Here is a 21,369-nt window from a genome sequence, read left to right as displayed (position 1 = left end):
AAGATGAGGCTGGAGGTGTTTTTCACAATAAGAGTCCAAACAAACCAAACAGGACTTGAGAGCTTTCAGTTTTGTCCCAGTGCAGACATCACAGGCCACATCTTCAGGTCCAGCATAGCAGTGATCAGCAGGAGCAGCTTGGAGTCCAGTCTTCTTCAGCTCCTCCAGTAAAGCAGCTAACATGGTGCTTGTCTCCAGGACAGGCCTCGGTGTGAAGGTCTGTCTACACTGAGGACAGCTGTAGCTTCCTCTCTCCTCCTCTTTGGGTGTTAATACAGCTCTTACAGTAGCTGTGTCCACAGCCAGTAGTCACCGGATCCTTCAGCAGATCCGACAGCAGAATCTTTCTCTGTCCAGGTGATTTTCTTGCTGCGCCATTTCAGCTGCTGCCAGAGACTGTAGAACAGATTCTCTTTCTTTGAACAGACACAGAGTCTCTGCTCCTTCCTGTCTTGTTAATTTCCTTTTTTTACCAACTCTACCACACTATTGAAAAGAGCAATAGTATTGTCTTACCGCTCCTCTGCAGTCTTGCCACACTGTCTGAGAGCAACTTGAGCTGTTTGGGATTTATTCAATGCGATATATTCTGGTTTATGAAAGTTTATTAGATAGTTTGTTAGCTCCCGGGTTTAGACTCAAAATGAATCAAGAAAAGCTCCACATCTATCAGACCCATATGCAGGATCTTGGTGTCTATGGATCGGGAGAGCTCAAAGACTATATTCCAAGTATCAGTTACAGTGTGACTGATACTGTGCCTGAGTAAACTGTGATAAACCAAAGGAGAAATTTACATTTTTATCCTTTAATAACTTTAAATAACTAAACTTTACAAAAGATGGTGAGTAACTCCATGATAACAATGATGCAAAGAGATGCCACTTCTCATGTAGCAATATTTTGACCACAACTGTAATAAAAGTAGATGAAAATAACTCAAAGTAACAAAGTTTTAGTAATGGTAGGACCAGACACACTCTCCATATATATGTATTCTCTCTAGGCTGAATAAATGTATTCAGCATTTTTGTGTTACAAGACAGCAAAGAGAGACTCACAAAACTTTACTTTCCAATTGCATATGAACCATTTACAGTTTTATTTACCATCATAAGTTCACTATGGCCCAAATGTGTTCCTTATAACGGGATCACAGGCATTCTCCAATGACTCTTAGTTAAATAGACTAACATCCATGAGAACATTTAAAATTGAACTATTGTTACTCCTTCACAATACAAAATATTTTTTGATTTGAGCTTGCTATCTCTCAAGTGTGAACCGTTCTACAGGAAATTACATCGTGAGAAGTTAGAGGTCAACCAACAAAAACATAACATCAAAATAAAAATCCCCAAAAGAAATGTATATAAAACACATTTATACATGAAAAACAACAGCAAAACATCAACTAAAGTGGATTTTTGGTGAAATATAAACTAATTACATGAATACATCGGTTACATGTGGATAGAAGTTCCAACAGTGAAATACCTGAAATTAAATGTAGAGAAAGACATTTGTTTGATGGTCGCAGGACCAGATGCAGGCAGCACACGTTCCATTTCTATCTCCTGACGTCCTGAGTGGGAGGAGCTGAAGAAGGAAGTTGGTGGTTTTTGAGGCTTCACTGCATTTCACTGAGGCCTGTTCATAAACCTGTTGTTAAGAGGAGCATTTAGTTAGAGTATGTTATCCTACATTCACAACATAGTGTAGCAATTAAAGTCAATTCAAATAGATGCATGCAATAATAATAAATCATATCTTTATTTATAAAGCAGATCTCAAAACAAAGTGCACAAAATGCTTCCCAAATAAAGAAAAAGATGTCGGGGTCTCCTCTGCCTTGGTCACTTGTGTCTGATTTAAATAACACATTTAAATACAAACAGAACAATTAAGGAAAGAAATTAAAATCCTTAATGATAAATTAAAATTCAAACAAAGGAAAAACAAATCAATCCTCCATATGTTCCTCATATGTGTAATAATCTGACATCTTCACCCAACGTTGTTGTTACTGGCCACGACTGCTTTAAAGATGTGTGGGGGGGGGGGTATTTCTCCACACCAGGTGTTTACTCATGAAGCACCGCCCACAGGCCAAAACAGTGATCCACTGTCCACTGGCTCCTCCTCCAGTTTCCTCAGCGACCTATCCGGCTCTCCAGTCTTCGTGACCGAAGGAATAAAGGATCCTGTTTGAGGTCGAGGAGGCGGATGAGATTTAATGAGTTCAGCCTCGTGACACTTGCTGTATTTATTATATTGACTCGTATATGAGGGTTCTCTGAGTGGCCGTACTTTAGTTTGTTATATCCTTATTTCATTGTGCACTCCACACAGTTTCCCTTCGTTAGTTCACTAGTCTTTATGCTTGATATTCTGACTGTATTTTTGGTTATGTGAAGTTTAGTTTGGGTAGCGGCGACAGAGTTATTTTGTTTTTGTGTGATACCGTGAGTCAGGCGAGTAGGACCAGGATGTAGGAAGAGGGCTTGTCTTTTGTTTATTTTATGTTTTGGCGTCACCCTCCGCCCCTAACCCTTTGTGTAACTTGTTTGTTCTTTGATTCATTTGTCAATGCAAATCATTTGGAGCATTTTTTCAATAAAAGGCTGCTTTGCCAGATTCTACCGGTGCTGTGTTACTTCCCTTCCTCCCAGCTCTAATCTGGGTTGTAACAGTTGTCCTCTACACATGATGACCAGCAAACACTCAGACCTACTGTAGCTGGACGTTTACTAACACTCCTTGTTTATTGCTATGATACTGTACGGAGATTTTTCTATCATACATGAATCCTAAAGAGGCCACTAGCACCTGAACAGTTACTCGTGAGTTTGGAGAAGGTCCTGCACTCATACAACCTTACAAATTAAACTGGGAAGCCCATTTAGGCCAATTCTTAGGGGAGGGCTCCCAAAAGTAAACAAATCCCCTTTGATGCTTTAAAACAGTAATAAGACTGCAACAACTCAAACTATTTTATTTACTTGATTTAATGCTCAAAGTGTAATATGAAGTATGTTGGAGAAAGAGACTGGCCCAACATAAATATAACACCAGACACAGATACAAAATGGACAACCCTTTTAGTACAACATTTTATTTGGCATAAAGTCGAGTCAGGATCACAGTACTACAAGCTGGATCCTCATGGACAGATATTCTACGTAAAAGACACGAAAAACAATGTATTAATACTAGGGCTGTCAATAGATTAAAAAAAATTAACTAATTAATCTCACATTTTGAAATTCATTAATCGCGATTAATCGCGATTAAAAGTTTGTTTTTCTTCTAAAGACTAAATCTAATGAATTAACGAGTAATCACTTCAGACAGCCTGTATTTTACACAATGCTGTGTTTTCGAAGAGACTCAGGCCTATAACACCTACCTATAAAGTGGCAGCCAGGTCGTTAAATATCATGTATGATAAATTGTGTAAAAAAAAATATTTAAAAACAACAGTGTCCTTGGAAACAATAACACTGCTTCTTTCTTCAGTGAAACATCCAGATTAGTAAAAGGTAAAAAAAAAAAAAGGTGTATTTGAGACACCATTACGAATACGTATTCTCCACATAGGCTTGAGTGGAGAATACGTAATTTACCCTCCACACCCGACATTGAACGGAGCGAACAGCGGAGAAGTTCTTGAAGATGGATGACATTAAATTAATAATTGAAGTGGAGAAGTAAAGTGAGCTGTATGATCCTCAGCACATATGAGGCAAAAATACAAACATTGGGACGCTGTTGCAGTTAATGTTGGAGCAACAAGTAAGTATATGCTTGAAAAAAATGATTAAATGCGGTTTTTACTGCAGGCTGATAACAGCAAAAGTATGTGATATTATTGGCGCTGCGCGGCGCTTCAGCAGCGCAGAGTAGAACTACACACACGAACATGCGCACAAACACACACACAGTTCGAGGAAGATTAAAAAAATGCACATGAGAGGACGGAAAGAGTGGAGTTGCTGTGTGACGGTCTCTGTTTGCACTGCTGCGTTCTTCATTCACTTCACTTGACTCAGGCTTAGTGAAACAGTTTAACTTTATTTTCTGTAACATATAACAGGACACAGTCACAGTTATCTACAAAAGAAAAGTTGCATATTACTAAACCAGTTTCATGCACTAAAATAACCATTAGAAACTAACTAAAACACTAACAGACAGAGCGACACAACTCACTCAGACCGGGGGAATCTGCTTCTGAGATAATAAAGGGTGCGCTGCTACACTAATCCCCAGAAGTTCCTGCTGTGGGCCTTCAAAATAAGACAAACACGGCAAAATAAAAGAAATATAGTTCAGCCAGCGCTGAGCCAGGGTGGCAGCGAGCGGACCCTTGTTTCGCTGGATCCGTTTGATAACCTCCAAGGCAGAATTCCACCGGGTGGCAACATCTTGAACTAGCAACTCTTCCTGCTGTCCTTGTGCAGTTTGCTGTGCTTTCATTCAGACGGGACTTATCATTTGACGGGCTGTGTTTGAAGCGCGACGCTGGCAGCTTGCTCGAGGAGCTGAATTTTCGTCCGCCCACCGGATGTAAACAAAGCTGCGTTAACTTCGTTAAAATATTTTATCGCATTAATCTAGGTCACAATAATCTCATAGATTAACGCTTTAACTTTGACAGCCCTAATTAATACACTAGGAACAAAGCCTCCTTGGGGTTTGAATGACAAGTGAGGAGCACCTTATGCCTCTGGATGGCCGTGCACTACATGGGACCTGAAAGCACAGTAACATGTTGTCAGAAAGAGGGCGGAGCTAACCACTGTACTATCAAGGTCATCCAAGAGAGGTGGAATCAAAGGCCACTGCACTTGGTTGTAGATGCTTGAAGACGTTTTACCTTCAAAATTCTTGTATAACTGAGAATCTTCACAAACATATTCCCAAAGTGTAAACATTCTCCTTCTTTATAACTCACTTGCTTAGTTAGAGGAAATCGGAACCTTTCAAAGCTCATCCTAAGCTGCTGTAAGACATCACTCATGACCTGACATGCAGCATCAAGCTGATGTGTACATGTTTGGGTCCTGAATTGTATCCCCTTGAATCTCCACTCAATCTTTCTCCAGAACCTCAGCAGTTTCGTTCTCGAGCAAATATTTGAGAGTCAAGTTCTTTCTGCAGCTTTTTGTCAATTCTTCTATTTGAATAATCAAGACCTAGTGCTGCTCCTCCAAGGGTTTGATTTTATGCACAGTAGAAGTTGAATTTTTTTTCTACTCTGTAACCACTCTTTGAGTTCATGGATTTATTGTAGATGACCTCTTTCTGGTCAAAGAAAACTGAATGGCTCTCAGAATGCGCTTTGTTTTCAGTGCGAAGCTGAAATTTAAGTTGTTAAACTTCTTCATTACGATATTTCCATTCTGAGATCTTTATCTTTTGCTCATTATATGAAATCCGATTGAACTTAATTTGCAGTCAGCACAGTTTCAGGTAGAGGAACTTCTCCCTTTCGATGGCTGACAGCTTCAGCTGGTTGTTGCAGCGATGCATATCTGCAATGTTTCTATTGAGGCCCAGTATTGTTTTGGCCTGTGCTTGAATAACTGCTTTTTTATCAGCAATTTCCTCCTTATAAATCTCTACCATTCTTCTCAAGTGTATTCCCTCTAAAACCTCTGGAAATGTACCTCATTCTCCTTCACACGCAAGTCAATTTCATTGTGGAGGCAGGTGGTAAAGTCCTTAATTACACTTTGCAGGATTCCCCTCTTCATTTTGTTCTGCCATACAATCAAATGATAGTTTAAGCTGCCCTTAAACTATCTTACTGCCCTCTACTGTTCAGAGAGGATTATGTACTTAACAGCAAATGATGCGACCGTAGCAGCGGAAGTTGGTCTTCTTGGTCAAAGTAGTATTTATTAGAGGAAGAATTTCTTTAGTTAACTTTGTAGGGATTGGATTAAATTACAAATTGAAGGTTTAGACGATGAGATTATTGAGGTCAGCTGATCAGGGTGATCAGAGAGGAGCTGTCTAAATAAATAGCAGGATTCTCAGCTGTTCCAGGAGATGAAAATTTATCACACTGTGAGATATTTTTTTCTTTTTAGTAAACAGCACATAACATTACATTTTATCCAAAGCGGTACAAAGAGGGTTCCGTTTTTACGGTGGAGGCTCGAATCCCAGCCCCTGCAAAGTGTCCCTGGGCAAGATGCTGAACCCCCAAAGACCCCTAATTTACACAGTACATTTATGGATATACAGAGAAGAAAACAAACCTGAATTCTCAGAATAAAAAAATAAGATAGGTCATATGTGTCAGTGAAGCCTGCTGCCAAAGAGTTGTGATCACAAGTGGACCCAAGGTGCTGCAGCTAGAGAGCGTCTGTCCAGCTCGCTCCCGCCATGTGTTAAGGTCATGGGACCTGGGGACATTTTGCAGCTCTGTAAGAAGGTGGACAAAAATTCTAATCATCAAGCATTGTGTTAAGAGCAGCATGCATCACATTGGGTCAGCGCTGCACAGCAAGTCGAACGCACCTGATGAGCAACAACAATGGACCTCATTTACTAACATGTGCACAGAAATGTTCTTACGCAGACAATCACCACCGGATTCAGGACACGTGCGCACCAGTCCGATTCTGTTCTCACTATCATGCATATGTTTGTGAATCAGAATCATTCAAAATCGACAGGCATGTTTCAGCTCTCTGCAATTAGCAGACTTCCACACCTGGACAGAGTGCAGAATGAAGCCTGGGCTGTGTCCTGCCAGAGCAGGGTCTCATTTATAAAAGAGTGCGTAGGATTCATACTAAAAGAATACGTACGTACAAAAGCCGGAAATGGCGTACGCAAAAGATAATTCCGATTTATAAAACCGTGCGCACGTACACCTGAACGCAATGTTCACCGTCCACCTGGAAACATTCGTACGTGGATCTGCCTCCAGATCCGCCCTCCACACGCCCACTTTCAACCATAAATGGTCAATGCAAAGCAGGGCGTGAATATTAAATGCTGCTGCTGACCAATGGGTTTCCACCGTGAGTCCTGACGGAGTCACTGCATCAAGCGATGTGAAGAGGAAGTGAAACGTTCTGACACTGACATCGAGGTGTTAGTTAGTGAGGTGGAGGTGAAGAGCGACTTTATGGGACAGCAGTGATGTCACTAATAAAGAAAATACACTGATACTCTGCTGCTGCTGCTGTGGATAACACAATGTGTGAGATCAGACATCACATAACACACTGTGTGAGATCAGACATCACATAACACAATGTGTGAGATCAGACATCACATAACACAATGTGTGAGATCAGACATCACATAACACAATGTGTGAGATCAGACATCACATAACACAATGTGTGAGATCAGACATCACATAACACACTGTGTGAGATCAGACATCACTGAACCCTCGCTTCCTCCTCGTTCTTCCAGTCACGTTCACACATCGAGCAGAACCTCGCTCCACTGTCACAGCAGTATTTATTTATTTAAAGCATCGGACCGATTCCCTCACATCAGTGGATCCTCAGCTCCTCTGGGATATTATTTGGAAAGTCTCTTCATTTCTTATAAGTGATCTCCAGTGCGCTCTGTGCTCTGTGTTCTCTGGCTCAGTCCCGTTCACTGCAGTGATCTGATGATACACGCACAGTGTTAGAAGATATTATTAAAAACTATTAATGACTCGGCTCCGTAACTCGGCTGTTAAATCGAATTTGAACCTAATTTGCTTTAAGTTGTTTTATATTTTTTAAATTAAAAGGCTCGTGTGGAGCAGATACTAAGCTGCTGGTTTCAATGTAAATTATGAATTGGATCAATAATCTGCTGCAGTTCACCTCCTCACGTCTGTGTCGCCACTTTCCCGTCTCCAAAACGGCCGTAAGCATGTGTCTAAGTTTGCGTAGAAATACGCACATTTTCCCGTCAAGTTTGTTTTTATAAATCCCAACGTTGGCGTGAGAAGTGGCGTCCGCACGTTTCAGGCCCGTTTTGTGACGCACAAGGTCAGGACATAAGAGGGACAGAATCGAGCAGACACACACACACACGTGCAGACAGAGGAGTTCCTCCTGCAGATTATGACGCAAGTGTTTTAACTTCATTGTTGCATAAGAAGCGACGCCCCATTTATCCAAAAACATAAATATGATCTCAGCAGGTTTAAAACGAGGTCATTACACAATGTTTTAAGCCCAAAAGTCCAGCAGCAGTGGCTAAGCTTGCGGACATTGTATTTCCGATTGTCCCTGAATGCATCTCGACGGAAGAAATCAGAGATTTTTAGGCTTTAAAACATTATAAACAATTCTACTGCCTCAGGAGATGTATGGAGGCATGATACTTCTCTTTTTTATGTCTCTATTGACTTACACACTTAACCCTTGTATTGGATTCTGCTCTGACAGTGTTTTGTGGACTCAAGCAGCGCCCCCCCCCCCCCTTAGGATTAGGGTTACCTGAGTGACTCCAGTTCTTCAAGTGGTTCTTCTGACAATGTTTTAATCAAAACTAGAAAATGTTTCCACAGAATCAATAGTATTTATTTTTACTTTAACAAAATAAACTTAAACGATCAGATGAAAACTGAAAATATAAATTATCAATCAATTATCAATACGATCTGATTGAAGGCTTCATGTTTCTGATAAAAAAAACTTGAAATAAAAAAGTTTCAGCAGCAAAGGTCATCTGGTGATGTCACTGGTGATGTCAGACGTAGAGGGGGTGGTACTGGCGGTGGGTGAGTCTCTTCCTGCAGGTGGGACACGTGTGTGATGATTTCAGAGCGTCTCTCAAACACTGACTGCAGAACACGTGACCACATTTAGTGGAAACAACCAATCGGCCGCTGTCTACAATCTGTGGAGGATAGAACCAAACAGAGCTCAGGATCCTTCATGATGTTCAGGTCGTCACACGTGTGTTAGGCCCAAGATATACTTGCTGTTCAACGACGCGTAGGCGCAGACAACCGGCTGTGTCGTGAACGTTACTGTTCACACACTTGCTGAGATACTACGTGTTACTGGATGATTCCAGTAGGGGGCTCAGGGTTCCTCTCTATAATCTTTTGAGTCAGACCTTTCTGCCACTTTCCTATTTGCGTGAGGTAAACATTAACAAGAATGAACATCTGTCTGGAGGAACCCAAGGACGTCCACATTTAGTAAATGATAGAATCAAGAAAGAAAAAAACAACAACACATCACAAATGTGTGTAATTGTTGCCCTGGTCACACGCCTTCTCGCTACTGCCCTGAACTTTATGTAGATTCGGCGTCTTGCAAACGCAAACCACTCATTTATAAGGACGGGCACAAGCAGCCATCTTATGTTAGCCTACGCGTCGTGAACTGCAAGTATGATCTGAGGCCGTGTCTCACCTCCGAGTACGAGTCCAGACAAACAGGACAACTGATCGTCCCCGGAGTCGACCTGAAACAAACCGATTGTTTCAGTAAGGAAGAGATTAAAACCTGGCTCTGATACCAAGATCATGTAATGATGGATAAGTCGAATAGGTGTCATACCTGGAGGTTTGCACAGAGGACATGGTGGCAGGGTTGAGGACAGGGGGCGTGTCCTCGTCTTCATCACTGCTGACGATGTAACTCTCACCTGTGGGGACTCTCCTGTTCTGAGGACCTGATGGAAGACACCAAAGATGTTTTAATGTCCCTGTCATTAAAACGTAGAAGAACATGTCAGTAGATTCACAATAAAACATTTTACCTTCGTCCACCAGCTGCAAGGAAAAAAAAGCAAGAAGAATCAACACGTGACAATCACTTAGTGACTTTTTAGATTATTAGATTATTGACACTAATCTGAGGAAGAAAGACTGACTAGACTAATTGACTAGTTGACTCTTTGTTACCAGAACTGAGTCGTTGTTGGTGAGGTCGACCACAGCAGCTTCCGATGCTTCACAGGTCAGATCCACCACCTCCTCCACACCTGAACACACCAGTGACACACACATCAGGTCCTGATCCACCCGGGGTCAGAACTCATGGATCAGATCTGTGGCAGAATCCATCGGTACTCACTGTCCTCAGCGTTGTCCATCACATCAATGGTCTCTGTGGAGGGGGGGGTGTCACCATCAGGTGTGCTGCTCACATCAGCCATCCTGCTAGCCACTCTGTTAGCGTTAGCCGCTCTGCTGTTCTTGGTGCTGGGTCGGGAACGAGCAGGACTTCCTGTGCTCCTCCTCTTCCTGTGAGCCTGAAAAAGAGACGACATCACACTAGTGGGGGGGGGGTTTATCCTCTGGAAGAGTTACTGCTGATTGGTCATCATATCCGACTCCTCATTGGAAACCAAACTGTTTGAGTGAACGACCTTTACACTACATGTCGTTTGGCTGACGACTTACAATAAGTACACTCATCATGTATGAGGGATCATTTAGGGCTTCAGTGTTTTCCCAAGGAGACTTCGGCCTGCAGATGAGGAAGAGAGGGGATTGAACCGGCAACCTTCTTGTTGGAGGACGACCACTCTACCCCCTAGGCCACACCGCCATGAGGACCACTCACTTTCCAATGAGTAGTTAAAGTTCAATCAATAATACATGAGTCAAGTGATTTCAAGGCAATAAGTCGTCCGTCCAATTAGCTGTGGCTCAGGGGGTCGATCGGGTCGTCCACAAAACACAAGAACACTGGTTCGATCCCAGTCGCCCCAGTTATGTGTCTTTAGTTTCATTCAATCAATCTCTGCGGAGACGGGTCTTTATGTCCCGGACCCTCGGACCGAAGCTCAGGAGGTTTCCTTCCGGGTCAAACATCAGGACGGTTCTACATGAGGGTCAGAAGTGGATCTCCTGCCCCCCCACTGTCAATGGTACCACGGTACCTCTGAGTTCGAGTCCGCGGGTCTCAGTGGCCCGGAGGAAAAATCAAATACATAACAAATAATCCTAGTTCATTAAAACCTCCTAAATAGAGCCTGTTAACCAATCAGAGGCATGATGATGACGCCTGAGTGATGATGTCACTGCAGTGTTAATTTCGTTGACGATAACGAAAAATATTCGTTAACGCCCCTTTTCCCATGACTAAGACGAGACGAAGACGTAACGAAATGGATCTTTGAAAATAAAAACTATGACGAAATCTATTTTAATTTTCGTTAACGAGACGAGACGAAACGAAAATGTTGGCGGTTGACTAAGTCACAACAATTTTTAAAAACATAATCGTGAACATAAGCGCTCCGGTCCCGAGGCTCCGCCCCCCTGCCGCTGCGCACTCGCTCAGAGAGACAGTGAGATCAGAGCTTGTTCACTTGAAGCAGGCCGGTCACTGACTCACCTGCTTCTTAACTATGGAAACAGTGAAAACACAGAGTTCCTCTGGTCTCAGCTGCTCTGAGATCAGCGCCGCAGCTTCTGGATCAGAGCAGAAGCTGCAGCTGGTTTCTACCGAGCTTCAGTTTCCTCCTCCGGTCTGATCTGCTTTCACTTTTTGTTTTCACATTTCGCCAACTAAAATATATAGGCTGCAGCTATATGTTTTTATTTATTTCAAAATAGGGTTCTTCTTATTTCATACATTTCCCACAAATATGGGGATGACTCAAATAACCCTACATAGTTCTGCGTTTAATTTATTTCAAAGTAGGCCGACACTTGCCTGTGTATTGTCTTCTCCTCTTCATAAGCATTTGGTGTTTCCCTTTGTTGTAACAGGTAAAAATAAATAAAATGTCAACAGTTTTCTTTATTGTTGTTCTATAATTTCATAAATGCAATAATCTACAGATTAGTATAGTATAACTTTATATAACATTTTATCAGCTTTGTTATCAAATATGTTATGCGGCTCCAGACAAATTTTATTTGGGGGAAGAGGGGGCAAAATGGCTCTTTTGATAGTAAAGGTTGCCGACCCCTGCTATAGACCTGTAGGAGGGACATCTAATGGACAACCTAAGTACTGCAAGCTAGACTAGAACGCAGTTGTAGACACAACACAGGGGGGGGGGGGTGAAAAGGGAAGATAAGGAGTTTAATGTGGCTATTAAATGTGACTAAAACTAGACTAAAATGTAATTTGTTTTCGTCGACTAAAACTAGACTAAAACTAAGAAGGATAAAAATGACTAAATGTGACTAAAACTAATATGCATTTTCGTCTAAAGACTAAGACTAAATCAAAAATAGCTGCCAAAATTAACACTGCGTCACTGTGATGATGTCAGAGTCGTGATGATGTCACTGTGATGATGTCACTGTGATGATGTCAGAGTCGTGATGATGTCACTGTGATGATGTCAGAGTCGTTACTTATTGAAGGTGATAGATGAAACATGTTCAGCACATCGAAGTCTAAGTATCAGAGAAGAAGAGAACTCACAGAACTGCTCATGTCATCAGAGGCACACGTACGCAAAGACAGCAGGACGCTGAAGACACCAGGACGCTGAAGACACCAGGACGCTGAAGACACCTGGACGCTGAAGACAGCAGGACGCTGAAGACACCTGGACGCTGAAGACACCAGGACGCTAAAGACACCAGGACGCTGAAGACACCAGGACGCTGAAGACACCAGGACGCTGAAGACACCTGGACGCTGAAGACACCAGGACGCTGAAGACTCCTGGACGCTGAAGACACCTGGACGCTGAAGACACCAGGACGCTGAAGACACCTGGACGCTGAAGACACCTGGACGCTGAAGACACCAGGACGCTGAAGACACCAGGACGCTGAAGACACCAGGACGATGAAGACACCAGGACGCTGAAGACACCAGGACGCTGAAGACACCAGGACGCTGAAGAAACCAGGACCTTGAAGACACCAGGGCGCTAAAGACACCAGGACGCTGAAGACACCAGGACGCTGAAGACACCAGGACGCTGAAGACACCAGGACGCTGAAGAAACCAGGACCTTGAAGACACCAGGGCGCTAAAGACACCAGGACGCTGAAGACACCAGGACGCTGAAGACACCAGGACGCTGAAGACACCAGGACGCTGAAGACACCTGGACGCTGAAGACACCAGGACGCTGAAGACACCTGGACGCTGAAGACACCAGGACGCTGAAGACAGAAACTGACACATCAGATCCTCATCACATTAAACTGATCAGATTCATTCAGCACCTTCAGGGATCTGATTCAGGATCAGGTGCTAGCACCAGTTAGCCTCGGGCTAGCACCAGTTAGCCTCGGGCTAAAGGCTCATTAAAGCTCAACGTTACAAACATGTAAACTGACCGTCTTCTATTTGTACTCTGAATTTATTTTGTTTGTATATTTGCTCAATAAAACTTAAAGATACAAAACCAATAGCCACTAGTTCCAGTGAGACGATCACACAGTTGTACGATACTTATATTTGTACGATACTTTCCCCTCTGTACGATCAATAACACTCTGGTGGTGTACGATTATTTTACTAAAATTACAAAAATGTTAGGCTTCTGGTACGATACTTTAACATTTCCCATCAGGCACCGCTGCGAAAGTGGGAAATGAGGAAGACATGTCAACAATGGTGGAAGTTTGAGAGGAGAAGAAACTTCAGGATCAGTAAGAAGAGACGAAGAAGAAACTGCTTCACAACCTCCTCGTCGTCATTTGTTGTCACAAACTCTGCGCTGCCCTCTAGTGGATGTGTGGGTCAATGCAGGGACGTATGTTAGCATGTGGAAATCGTTCAAACTCTACGAACAGGAGCGTTCCACTGTCTGTTAGCAGCTGCTGTTAGCTAGTTAGTTAGCTAGTAGCTGCTGGGCGAACTTCGGTCGCTATTTAAGACGTTTTCATGTTCAATGTTTTAATAAACACGTGAATTGAGCTGAAATGAGTCTAAGAGTTTGGACGGAAACAGTTTTGAACACAGTTAGCATTTAGCAGTTAGCTTACCTAGCTCCCCTCGGTGCAGCGGTGAACCCGGAAGCAGCTGCAGTTTTATTCTCACAATCTGACAACGAACATTTACTCCGGACGATCAGCTGATGCTAATGTTAGCCGCTACCGCCGCCGCTTCCGGAACTTCTTCTTCGCTGACATAAATGGTACACTTACAGCAGCGCCCCCTGCTGCCTGTTAGCGTGAAGTACAGGTTGATTCACAGCAGCTCCTCAGATGATTTTGATCAATAACAAAGATTATTAATATTAATTCAAACATATCAATACATTTACGAGTGATAATTTAATATGTGATTATCGATTATTGATTCAGATCATGAGTTATTGATGTGATAATCAGTTATTGATGGGAACATTAAATCTGCTGTGTATCTGTACCTGGATCACATGTCACAGACCCACAACCAGTTAACTTCTGCAAAGTCTTAGAGAGTCAAACCGTACAAGGTAAATAAAACTATTATTATTATTATATTATGTTAATGTTCAGCTTGGGCTCTCATACTACACCTGTACGGTCTAATACTACACCTGTATGGTCTAATACTACAGCTTTACCCACTAATAATACACCTGTACGGTCTAATACTACAGCTTTACCCACTATTAATACACCTTTACGGTCTAATACTACACCTGTACGGTATAATACTACACCTGTATGGTCTAATACTACACCTTTACGGTCTAATACTACACCTGTACGGTCTAATACTACAGCGTTACCTACTAATACTACACCTGTACGGTCTAATACTACAGCTTTACCCACTAATACTACACCTGTACGGTCTAATACTACACCTGTACGGTCTAATACTACAGCTTTACCCACTAATACTACACCTGTACGATCTAATACTACACCTGTACGGTCTAATACTACAGCTTTACCCACTAATACTACACCTGTACGGTCTAATACTACAGCTTTACCCACTAATACTACACCTGTACGGTCTAATACTACAGCTTTACCCACTAATACTACACCTGTACGGTCTAATACTACAGCTTTACCCACTAATACTACACCTGTGCGGTCTAATACTACAGCTTTACCCACTAATAATACACCTGTACGGTCTAATTCTACAGCTTTACCCACTAATACTACACCTGTACGGTCTAATACTACAGCTTTACCCACTAATAATACACCTGTACAGTCTAATTCTACAGCTTTACCCACTAATACTACACCTGTATGGTCTAATACTTCATTCGTCTGTAAGAAGGTTTCTGTTTGTCACTGAGCTGAAAGCTGTTTCTTGTGTTTTCAACTGAAGGGTCACAATATTATGAACAACTCCCTGTTTAAACACTGAACGAGCAGCTGAACGTCTATGTAACTGGTTCTTTATTTGTTGGTGTGATGACAGGGAGCTGCTGCAGAGAGAAACACTCTTAAGAACAGGTTTGTCGGCTCCACTTCCTGTTATGTTGTCACTGTCACAGGAAGAACAGGTGACAGGTGAGTCGAAGCTGATTCAACTGAGTCCAGGTCTGACCCCAGTGACATCATCAGCTTTAAACCGTAGAGGGACATAGAATATCTTCCTGGACCTCCTGTCCGACCTTTCCTTAAAACAAGAGACTTCTCCCTCCCCTCCTCCCCCCTTCAAGGCAGGAGGGGGAGAAGACTTCCCTCCTCCCTATCCTACTCCCCTCTGCTGGGGGGAGGTTCTGCAGGTCCTCCCCCTCCTCAGTGGAAGCTGCTCTGTAGAGAAGCAAAAACCTCCAACATGCCATCACCACACCAGAACGCCCCTCGCCAGCTTCACCCCACCCACAGGGGAGGAAGGTGGAGTAGGAAGAGGAAGAGGAGGAGGGGGAAGAGTGGAGTTACTGTCAGCTGACACCCTGCAAGTGTTTCAGGTCTGAAGAGTTCATTCAGGTTTCAAACTTTCTCACTGAACAGGGAAAATCTGTGAATATTGATGTTGTTGGTTCATATTGAAATGTATACATTAAATTATTCATATTTACCATGGTAACAAATATTCGTATTCACATTGATAATAAAACTTATTTGTTTAGATTTAGAAGTAAGAAGTTGTGGGTCATCCAGACCTGGAAGTTCTTGAGACGTTCCTGAGGTTGGACTCAGTGATTAGATTCATCAGCTTCATGTATGTACAGCTGGGTGTCGTCTGCGTAACAGTGGACGTGTACGAGATGCTTCCTGAGGATGTTTCCTAACGGGAGCAGATATAAGGTGAAGAGCATCGGTCCTGGGACAGAACCCTGAGGAACTCCATGACCAACCTGTGTGTGCATGGAGGAGGAGTCAGTGTTAACATGAACAAACTGAAATCTATGTGATAAATATGATTTAAACCGGTCTAATGTTCCTCTGGTCCCGACATGTGGTTCCAGTCTCAGCATGTGGTACGCAGCTGGTTAACAAAGACCTATTAATCTGATATGAAATATGAAACTGTAGGTTAGGGGGGGGGGGGGCAGAGTCGAAAGGACAAGTTGTTGGTTTAGAGGATGAAACTAGTGACGTCAGTTCAGAAGAACAACAAAAGAAAAGAGGTCCAGATATAAATCTGGTTGTATGGTTTCTGGACTAGACCCTGTGCTGTTCATAGGGAGGGGGTGGAGGATTGTTTCCCTGATGGTTATACCTTTCACAGAAACAAAATTCACAAAGTGCTTCACAAGAATAAAATATACACAGAATATATATATACATTTAAAAACATATATTTATACACACACCTATACATAAACATGTGAAATAAAACCATAAAAGCATACAAGCAATAAAAACAGTAGCCACATGGTTTAACTTTTGTTTTTTTATAAAATACCTTAAAAAAAAATCATCCAAACAGGCAACATGGGACTTCAAATAAAAACACACACAGAACAGACAAGGAGCATCTAATGTTGAAACAAAGTCCAATTTCTAAAGTTGGGTCTTAAGTTGTTTTTTAAAAACATCTTCAGAGACCACAGACCGTACGTGTAGAGGAAGAGAGTTCCATAGCCAAGGCACCTCCCCTTTTGTTTTGAATCGAGTTCGGGGGACAGACAGTTTACCCTCGTCAGAAGACCTGAGTGACCCACTGGGGATACAGGGATGAAGAAGGTCACCAATATACTCCTATGAGTTAAAACAAGGACCTTAAAGTGGATCCTAAACCTGATAGGAAACCAATGGAAAGAGGATAGAACAGGTGTTATGCGAGTCGTCCTGGACCTGGTCGGCATCTTGCAGCTGCATTTTGAATCAATTGAAGACGGTTGAAAGACGACTTATTGAGTAGGGTGAACAAGGGATTTTAGTAGTCAACGCTATGAAATGAAAGTGTGGATAATCCTCTCCAGCTCAGGTTTGGAACTTCAGTCTTGTCAGTATTAAGTTGTAAAAAGTTTATTAACTCCAATACAAATCTATTTCCAGATCAATTCTCAAACCTGATTATTGATTAATTACTGGTGGATAATTTAGGGATGAAATATCAAGTGCGTGAGCAGAAATAAAAACTGATCAGAAAACAGTAATTTGTTTGGGTGTAAACGTGATTAATGTGATCAATAACTGGACCTTCACATTAAAAGTCTGGGATGAGTTTGTTAGAAAAACCAACTGAAACTTTTATTTCATACATTTGAGATTTTATTTAGACAACGTTAATGAAAAAAAAAAAAAACAAACACTTCATCAGTTTATTTCTGTTTCCTGTCTGCTACTTCATGTTAGCTTGAAGCTAGCACTGGTACCTTACTAAATAAATAAAATGAGCCTGAACCAACAGTCTTCAGCATAAGCCACCGGTGACCAGGTGCATTGTGGGTACTGTATTGCTGAGCTGTGACCAGATGCAAAGGGAGCGCTCGTTTCGTGGCGAAGGGACATCCGGCCGGGCCCCGCAGAGACTGCTTTAGGGCCTGACCTTCATAAACGCCACCGGCTGAACGGCAACCTGAGCCGGGACACCTGAACGCACCACGGCTAGGGGAGGGAGAGAGAGAGAGATTTTTTTAGAGGGTAACTTTCTTCCAACAATCTTAATAGAGTCCAGCAGCATGAAGAGAGGAACCAGATGTGAAGCTTTAAAAAAAAGGAAGGCAACTTCTTTGTGTGGACAGAAAAGACACGAGTCGCTCTCAGTCTGACCGAGGACACTCGACAACTGACAGCTACGATCCCGTGTATCGATGAGTCACAGTTAGTGCAGCCGTGTATCGAGATCCTGCCCATAATGACAATGTGTCTCGACCAATCCTGAGTCAGTCTCCGCCTGTTTTTATATCATCAAATAACTGATTAAAACCAAACTGATCAGAAACGTCAACAGACATCAGAGAGAAGAACGAGCTGAAACATCTTTACAAACATTTATCTAATATCTACCTTGATTTTTTTTGTTTGGTCCATGTCCCATCTGCTAACTTGGAGAAAGTTTATGACCTGTACTGTAGCCAGCCACCAGGGGGCTGTCCAGATGATTTAACCCTAGGACTAGTTTATGGTTGGACCTTTAGTTGTAATGGCTAGGGAATGTGTTATGTTAATGAGTGTCCTTGCAAGTATGCGGTGTGTGTATTTACCTGTGTGTATTTACCTGTGTGTGTGTGTGTGTGTGTGTGTGTGTGTATTTACCTGTGTGTGTTGATCTAAGTGGAGGAGAAGGTCATGTGATCAACCTGGTTCATCTTCAGGTGGTTGTCGAGGATCTGACAAATCTCTTGGATGTTCGGGACGTAACCCGATTGAAGCTTCGACCAGATGGGAACATCTAAGAGACAGAGGGGACGATAATCATGGTAACACCAGGAAGTTACATTCAGAGCGGGGACGACTGGGTCACCTTTAAGATCCCTTGAAATTAGGCTGCATTTAATGGACAAAACTCAGGTTTCCTGGCAAGATGGCAGAGATGCCTTAAACAGCTCCGTGTAGCAAACCTTGAAGACTGAATAATATCGACTTTTAAACTCACAAGAACGTTTCCCTGTTGCTCCCATGTAACATGTAACATGTAACATGTATCAAGTGGATAAGACAAGTCATTCAGCATCCTGTAAGTGAACTCTGCCACTTTTAACGACAACATGTATGAAGCTAAGGCTAACGGTAAGGCTCCTTACACATGACTACTGTGGAACAGAAAGCATGGAGACAAACGCAAAAGGAACTAGGAACCTTTAACGTCTCCTTCCAAGCCACCAGTAAAGGGAGAGTTCACCCAAAAATGAAAATGCACTCATTATCTACTCAGCACGATGATGGAGGGGGGGTGAAGCGTTTGAGCTGACTAAACACTTCTGTAGTTTCAGGGTCACATCCGATACATAATTGAAGTAAAAGTGACCCGTTCTTCAGAAGTAGAAAACAGCAGAAAAGGGTTAGAATCTGAATTATGAAGACATTGATCCATCCAAAGAATGACTTTGATTACATGTTAGTTTGATGATAATCACCCTAACCCTATTTGTGAAAATGAGGTTGGAACGACAGAACACATTCTTCTCACGTGGTGTGGTACATTCATTCTGGGCTGATATTTACAAATGGAAAGAACTAAACCTTTTAATTCTCATTACTTTGTGACTCTTGTGCTCAGCACTTACCTTGAACTTTGTTGTTTCTTCTCTGTGTTCCCAATGGCATAAAATCTGTACCTCATTATTGTACTGAAGGTAAAGTTGCCATATTTGTTCTGTTCATTTTCAAAGTAATTGGAATGTAACTTATTACCTTTTCCAACCCAAGTTCAGTGTTGTCATATTTTGGACCAATCACACTCACCGTTCAGAGTGACCTCGAAGGCTCCAGTCGACAGGAAGTGAGTCTCCATCATGTTACAGAGGAAGAAGGCCATGAGACAGGAAAAGATCTGAACAAAATCAGTCGAGGTTTCAGTTGTCACCATGGTAACCAGCTACAGCATCAGTTGCCATAGTAACGGAGGTGATAGATACCTTGTTGTCTTGAGACCAGAGCCAGGCTCGAGGCGTCTGGAGGCCGAGGAGCAGGAAGGGGTTCTGACCGCTGACGATCAGGAGGATGGAGACCAGCTTCAGGTAGGAGGTCATGTGACCGACACACCTGGGGGGGTGAGAGGGTTGAGATGGGTCGGCCCGAACACCGTGATGAAGATCGTTTACCTTCACCAAGTCTCACCTGTTGAAGGGGGTGGGGGGGTGGTTTTCTCCCTCGATGCGGATGTCCGGGTACAGTCTGCTGATGGTGAGAGAGTAGTCCTGGAACACTTTGCTGTAACCTCAGGAGATACTGAACAAGAGGAGACACATCAGCTGATGACCTCTGACCTCTAGAGTTTCATCCTGAACAAAAGTACACTCAACAAAAATATAAACACGTTTTGTTCAATTCAAAGAACTACGATTTCTTCTTTGCACAAAAAGGCTTATTTCTCTTAAATGTGTTAGCATCTGTATTAGTGAGCAGCTTCGTTAAAATAATCAAGATACTGATTAAAGAGCAGGATCATAAAGATAAATAAAAGGCTAAGCTGTGCACTTCTTCACCACCAAGTTCAGAGGGAGCGTGTGATTGGCTAATTGCAGGATGGTCAACCAGAGCTGCTGAACGTTAATTTCACTACTTTGTTTCTTAGCATTACAACTTTTATTGACAACTGACAACTAGACAATATTTATTATAATAAAGAGGCCATCTGAGCAGAATTGATGAGTATTGGTCAGTATGGATTAGTAATGATCAGTATTGATGAGTATTGATGAGTATTGATCAGTAATGAAGAGTAATGATCAGTATTGATCAGTAATGATCAGTATTGATGAGTAATGATCAGTAATAATCAGTATAGATCAGTCTAGATCAGTATAGATCAGTACTCGGTATACTTGCTCTCAGAGTGCTCTGAGCTGGACACGTGACGGTATCAAAGAGAAACCCGCTGATGGATCATGGATCCGATGTGTTAGCCTGTTAGCCGTTAGCCACAATGCTAACGAACTCACCAGTACTGGAACCGGAGCACCGGGCCGGTGTACACGGAGGGTTTGGCGGGTCTGTCGGGCTCCGTGTCCGGGGAGAGGCCGGGGCTGTCGGCCGGAGAGAGTCCGGACTGAGGACTCGACCTGCCGAGGTACACGTCCCGGGCCGTGAGGGCGGTGAAGAGCAGCAGAGCCGCCAGCAGGCCGGCCTGGCTGTACTCCGCCATGTTGGACTGAGTCACCGCTTCCGGTGCAGCACTTCACAATAAAAGAGTCGAAGGAAGGGGCGTGTAAATTACCCTGCAGTACAAACACACAGAGACCCCCCCTCCAAACACACACACACACACGCACACACTTTTAGTAGTGGTTAACATTGGCCTTCAAGTTGTATGATCTTTAATATATTCTTAGTCTTTTTGCCCTTTTCTGAAAGAGTAATATATTATTATTATTATTACGAAGTGATGTGCTTTATTGAGCAATTTATCGAATTGTATGAATATGGTGGTTTTCTGT

General features: G+C 42.7%; 2 protein-coding genes across 3 annotated transcripts; both read right to left on the bottom strand.

Annotated features, from left to right (window-relative positions):
* Window positions 1-8,539: 8,539 nt before the first annotated feature.
* On the bottom strand, window positions 8,540-12,480 carry rnf4 (ring finger protein 4). Of its 2 annotated transcripts, XM_061070080.1 has the most exons (7): window positions 12,378-12,480; window positions 10,065-10,242; window positions 9,893-9,972; window positions 9,748-9,760; window positions 9,546-9,660; window positions 9,399-9,450; window positions 8,540-8,874 (listed from the first exon to the last, which is right to left on the bottom strand). In XM_061070080.1, the coding sequence occupies exons 1-7, from the start codon at window positions 12,387-12,389 to the stop codon at window positions 8,725-8,727; spliced, it is 600 nt and encodes a 199-aa protein (XP_060926063.1). In that variant the 5' UTR covers window positions 12,390-12,480; the 3' UTR covers window positions 8,540-8,724. The 2 variants fall into 2 exon arrangements, with proteins under 2 accessions (XP_060926063.1, XP_060926062.1); XM_061070079.1 differs by lacking the exon at window positions 12,378-12,480 and having other exon boundaries at window positions 10,065-11,253.
* Window positions 12,481-17,575: 5,095 nt separating this feature from the next.
* On the bottom strand, window positions 17,576-21,090 carry selenot2 (selenoprotein T, 2). The gene is made up of 6 exons (XM_061069576.1): window positions 20,875-21,090; window positions 20,051-20,161; window positions 19,849-19,975; window positions 19,676-19,763; window positions 18,527-18,662; window positions 17,576-17,875 (listed from the first exon to the last, which is right to left on the bottom strand). The coding sequence occupies exons 1-5, from the start codon at window positions 21,075-21,077 to the stop codon at window positions 18,541-18,543; spliced, it is 651 nt and encodes a 216-aa protein (XP_060925559.1). The 5' UTR covers window positions 21,078-21,090; the 3' UTR covers window positions 17,576-17,875; window positions 18,527-18,540.
* Between the last annotated feature and the right edge of the window lie 279 nt (window positions 21,091-21,369).

This window comes from Limanda limanda, chromosome 4 (assembly GCF_963576545.1).
Source record: "Limanda limanda chromosome 4, fLimLim1.1, whole genome shotgun sequence".
Lineage (NCBI taxonomy): Eukaryota > Metazoa > Chordata > Actinopteri > Pleuronectiformes > Pleuronectidae > Limanda > Limanda limanda.
The sequence above is the reverse complement of the archived record's forward strand: the minus strand, read 5'-3'. Positions and strand labels throughout refer to the sequence as shown.

Coding starts and splice junctions, on each gene's coding strand:
- rnf4 (XM_061070079.1), bottom strand. CDS start 10,260: ATGTCGTCTCTTTTTCAGGCTCACAGGAAGAGGAGGAGCACAGGAAGT. Junction 9,973..10,064: donor GATGGACAACGCTGAGGACA/GTGAGTACCGAT, acceptor TGGTGTGTTCAG/GTGTGGAGGAGGTGGTGGAT. Junction 8,875..9,398: donor GTCTGGACTCGTACTCGGAG/GTGAGACACGGC, acceptor TATCCTCCACAG/ATTGTAGACAGCGGCCGATT.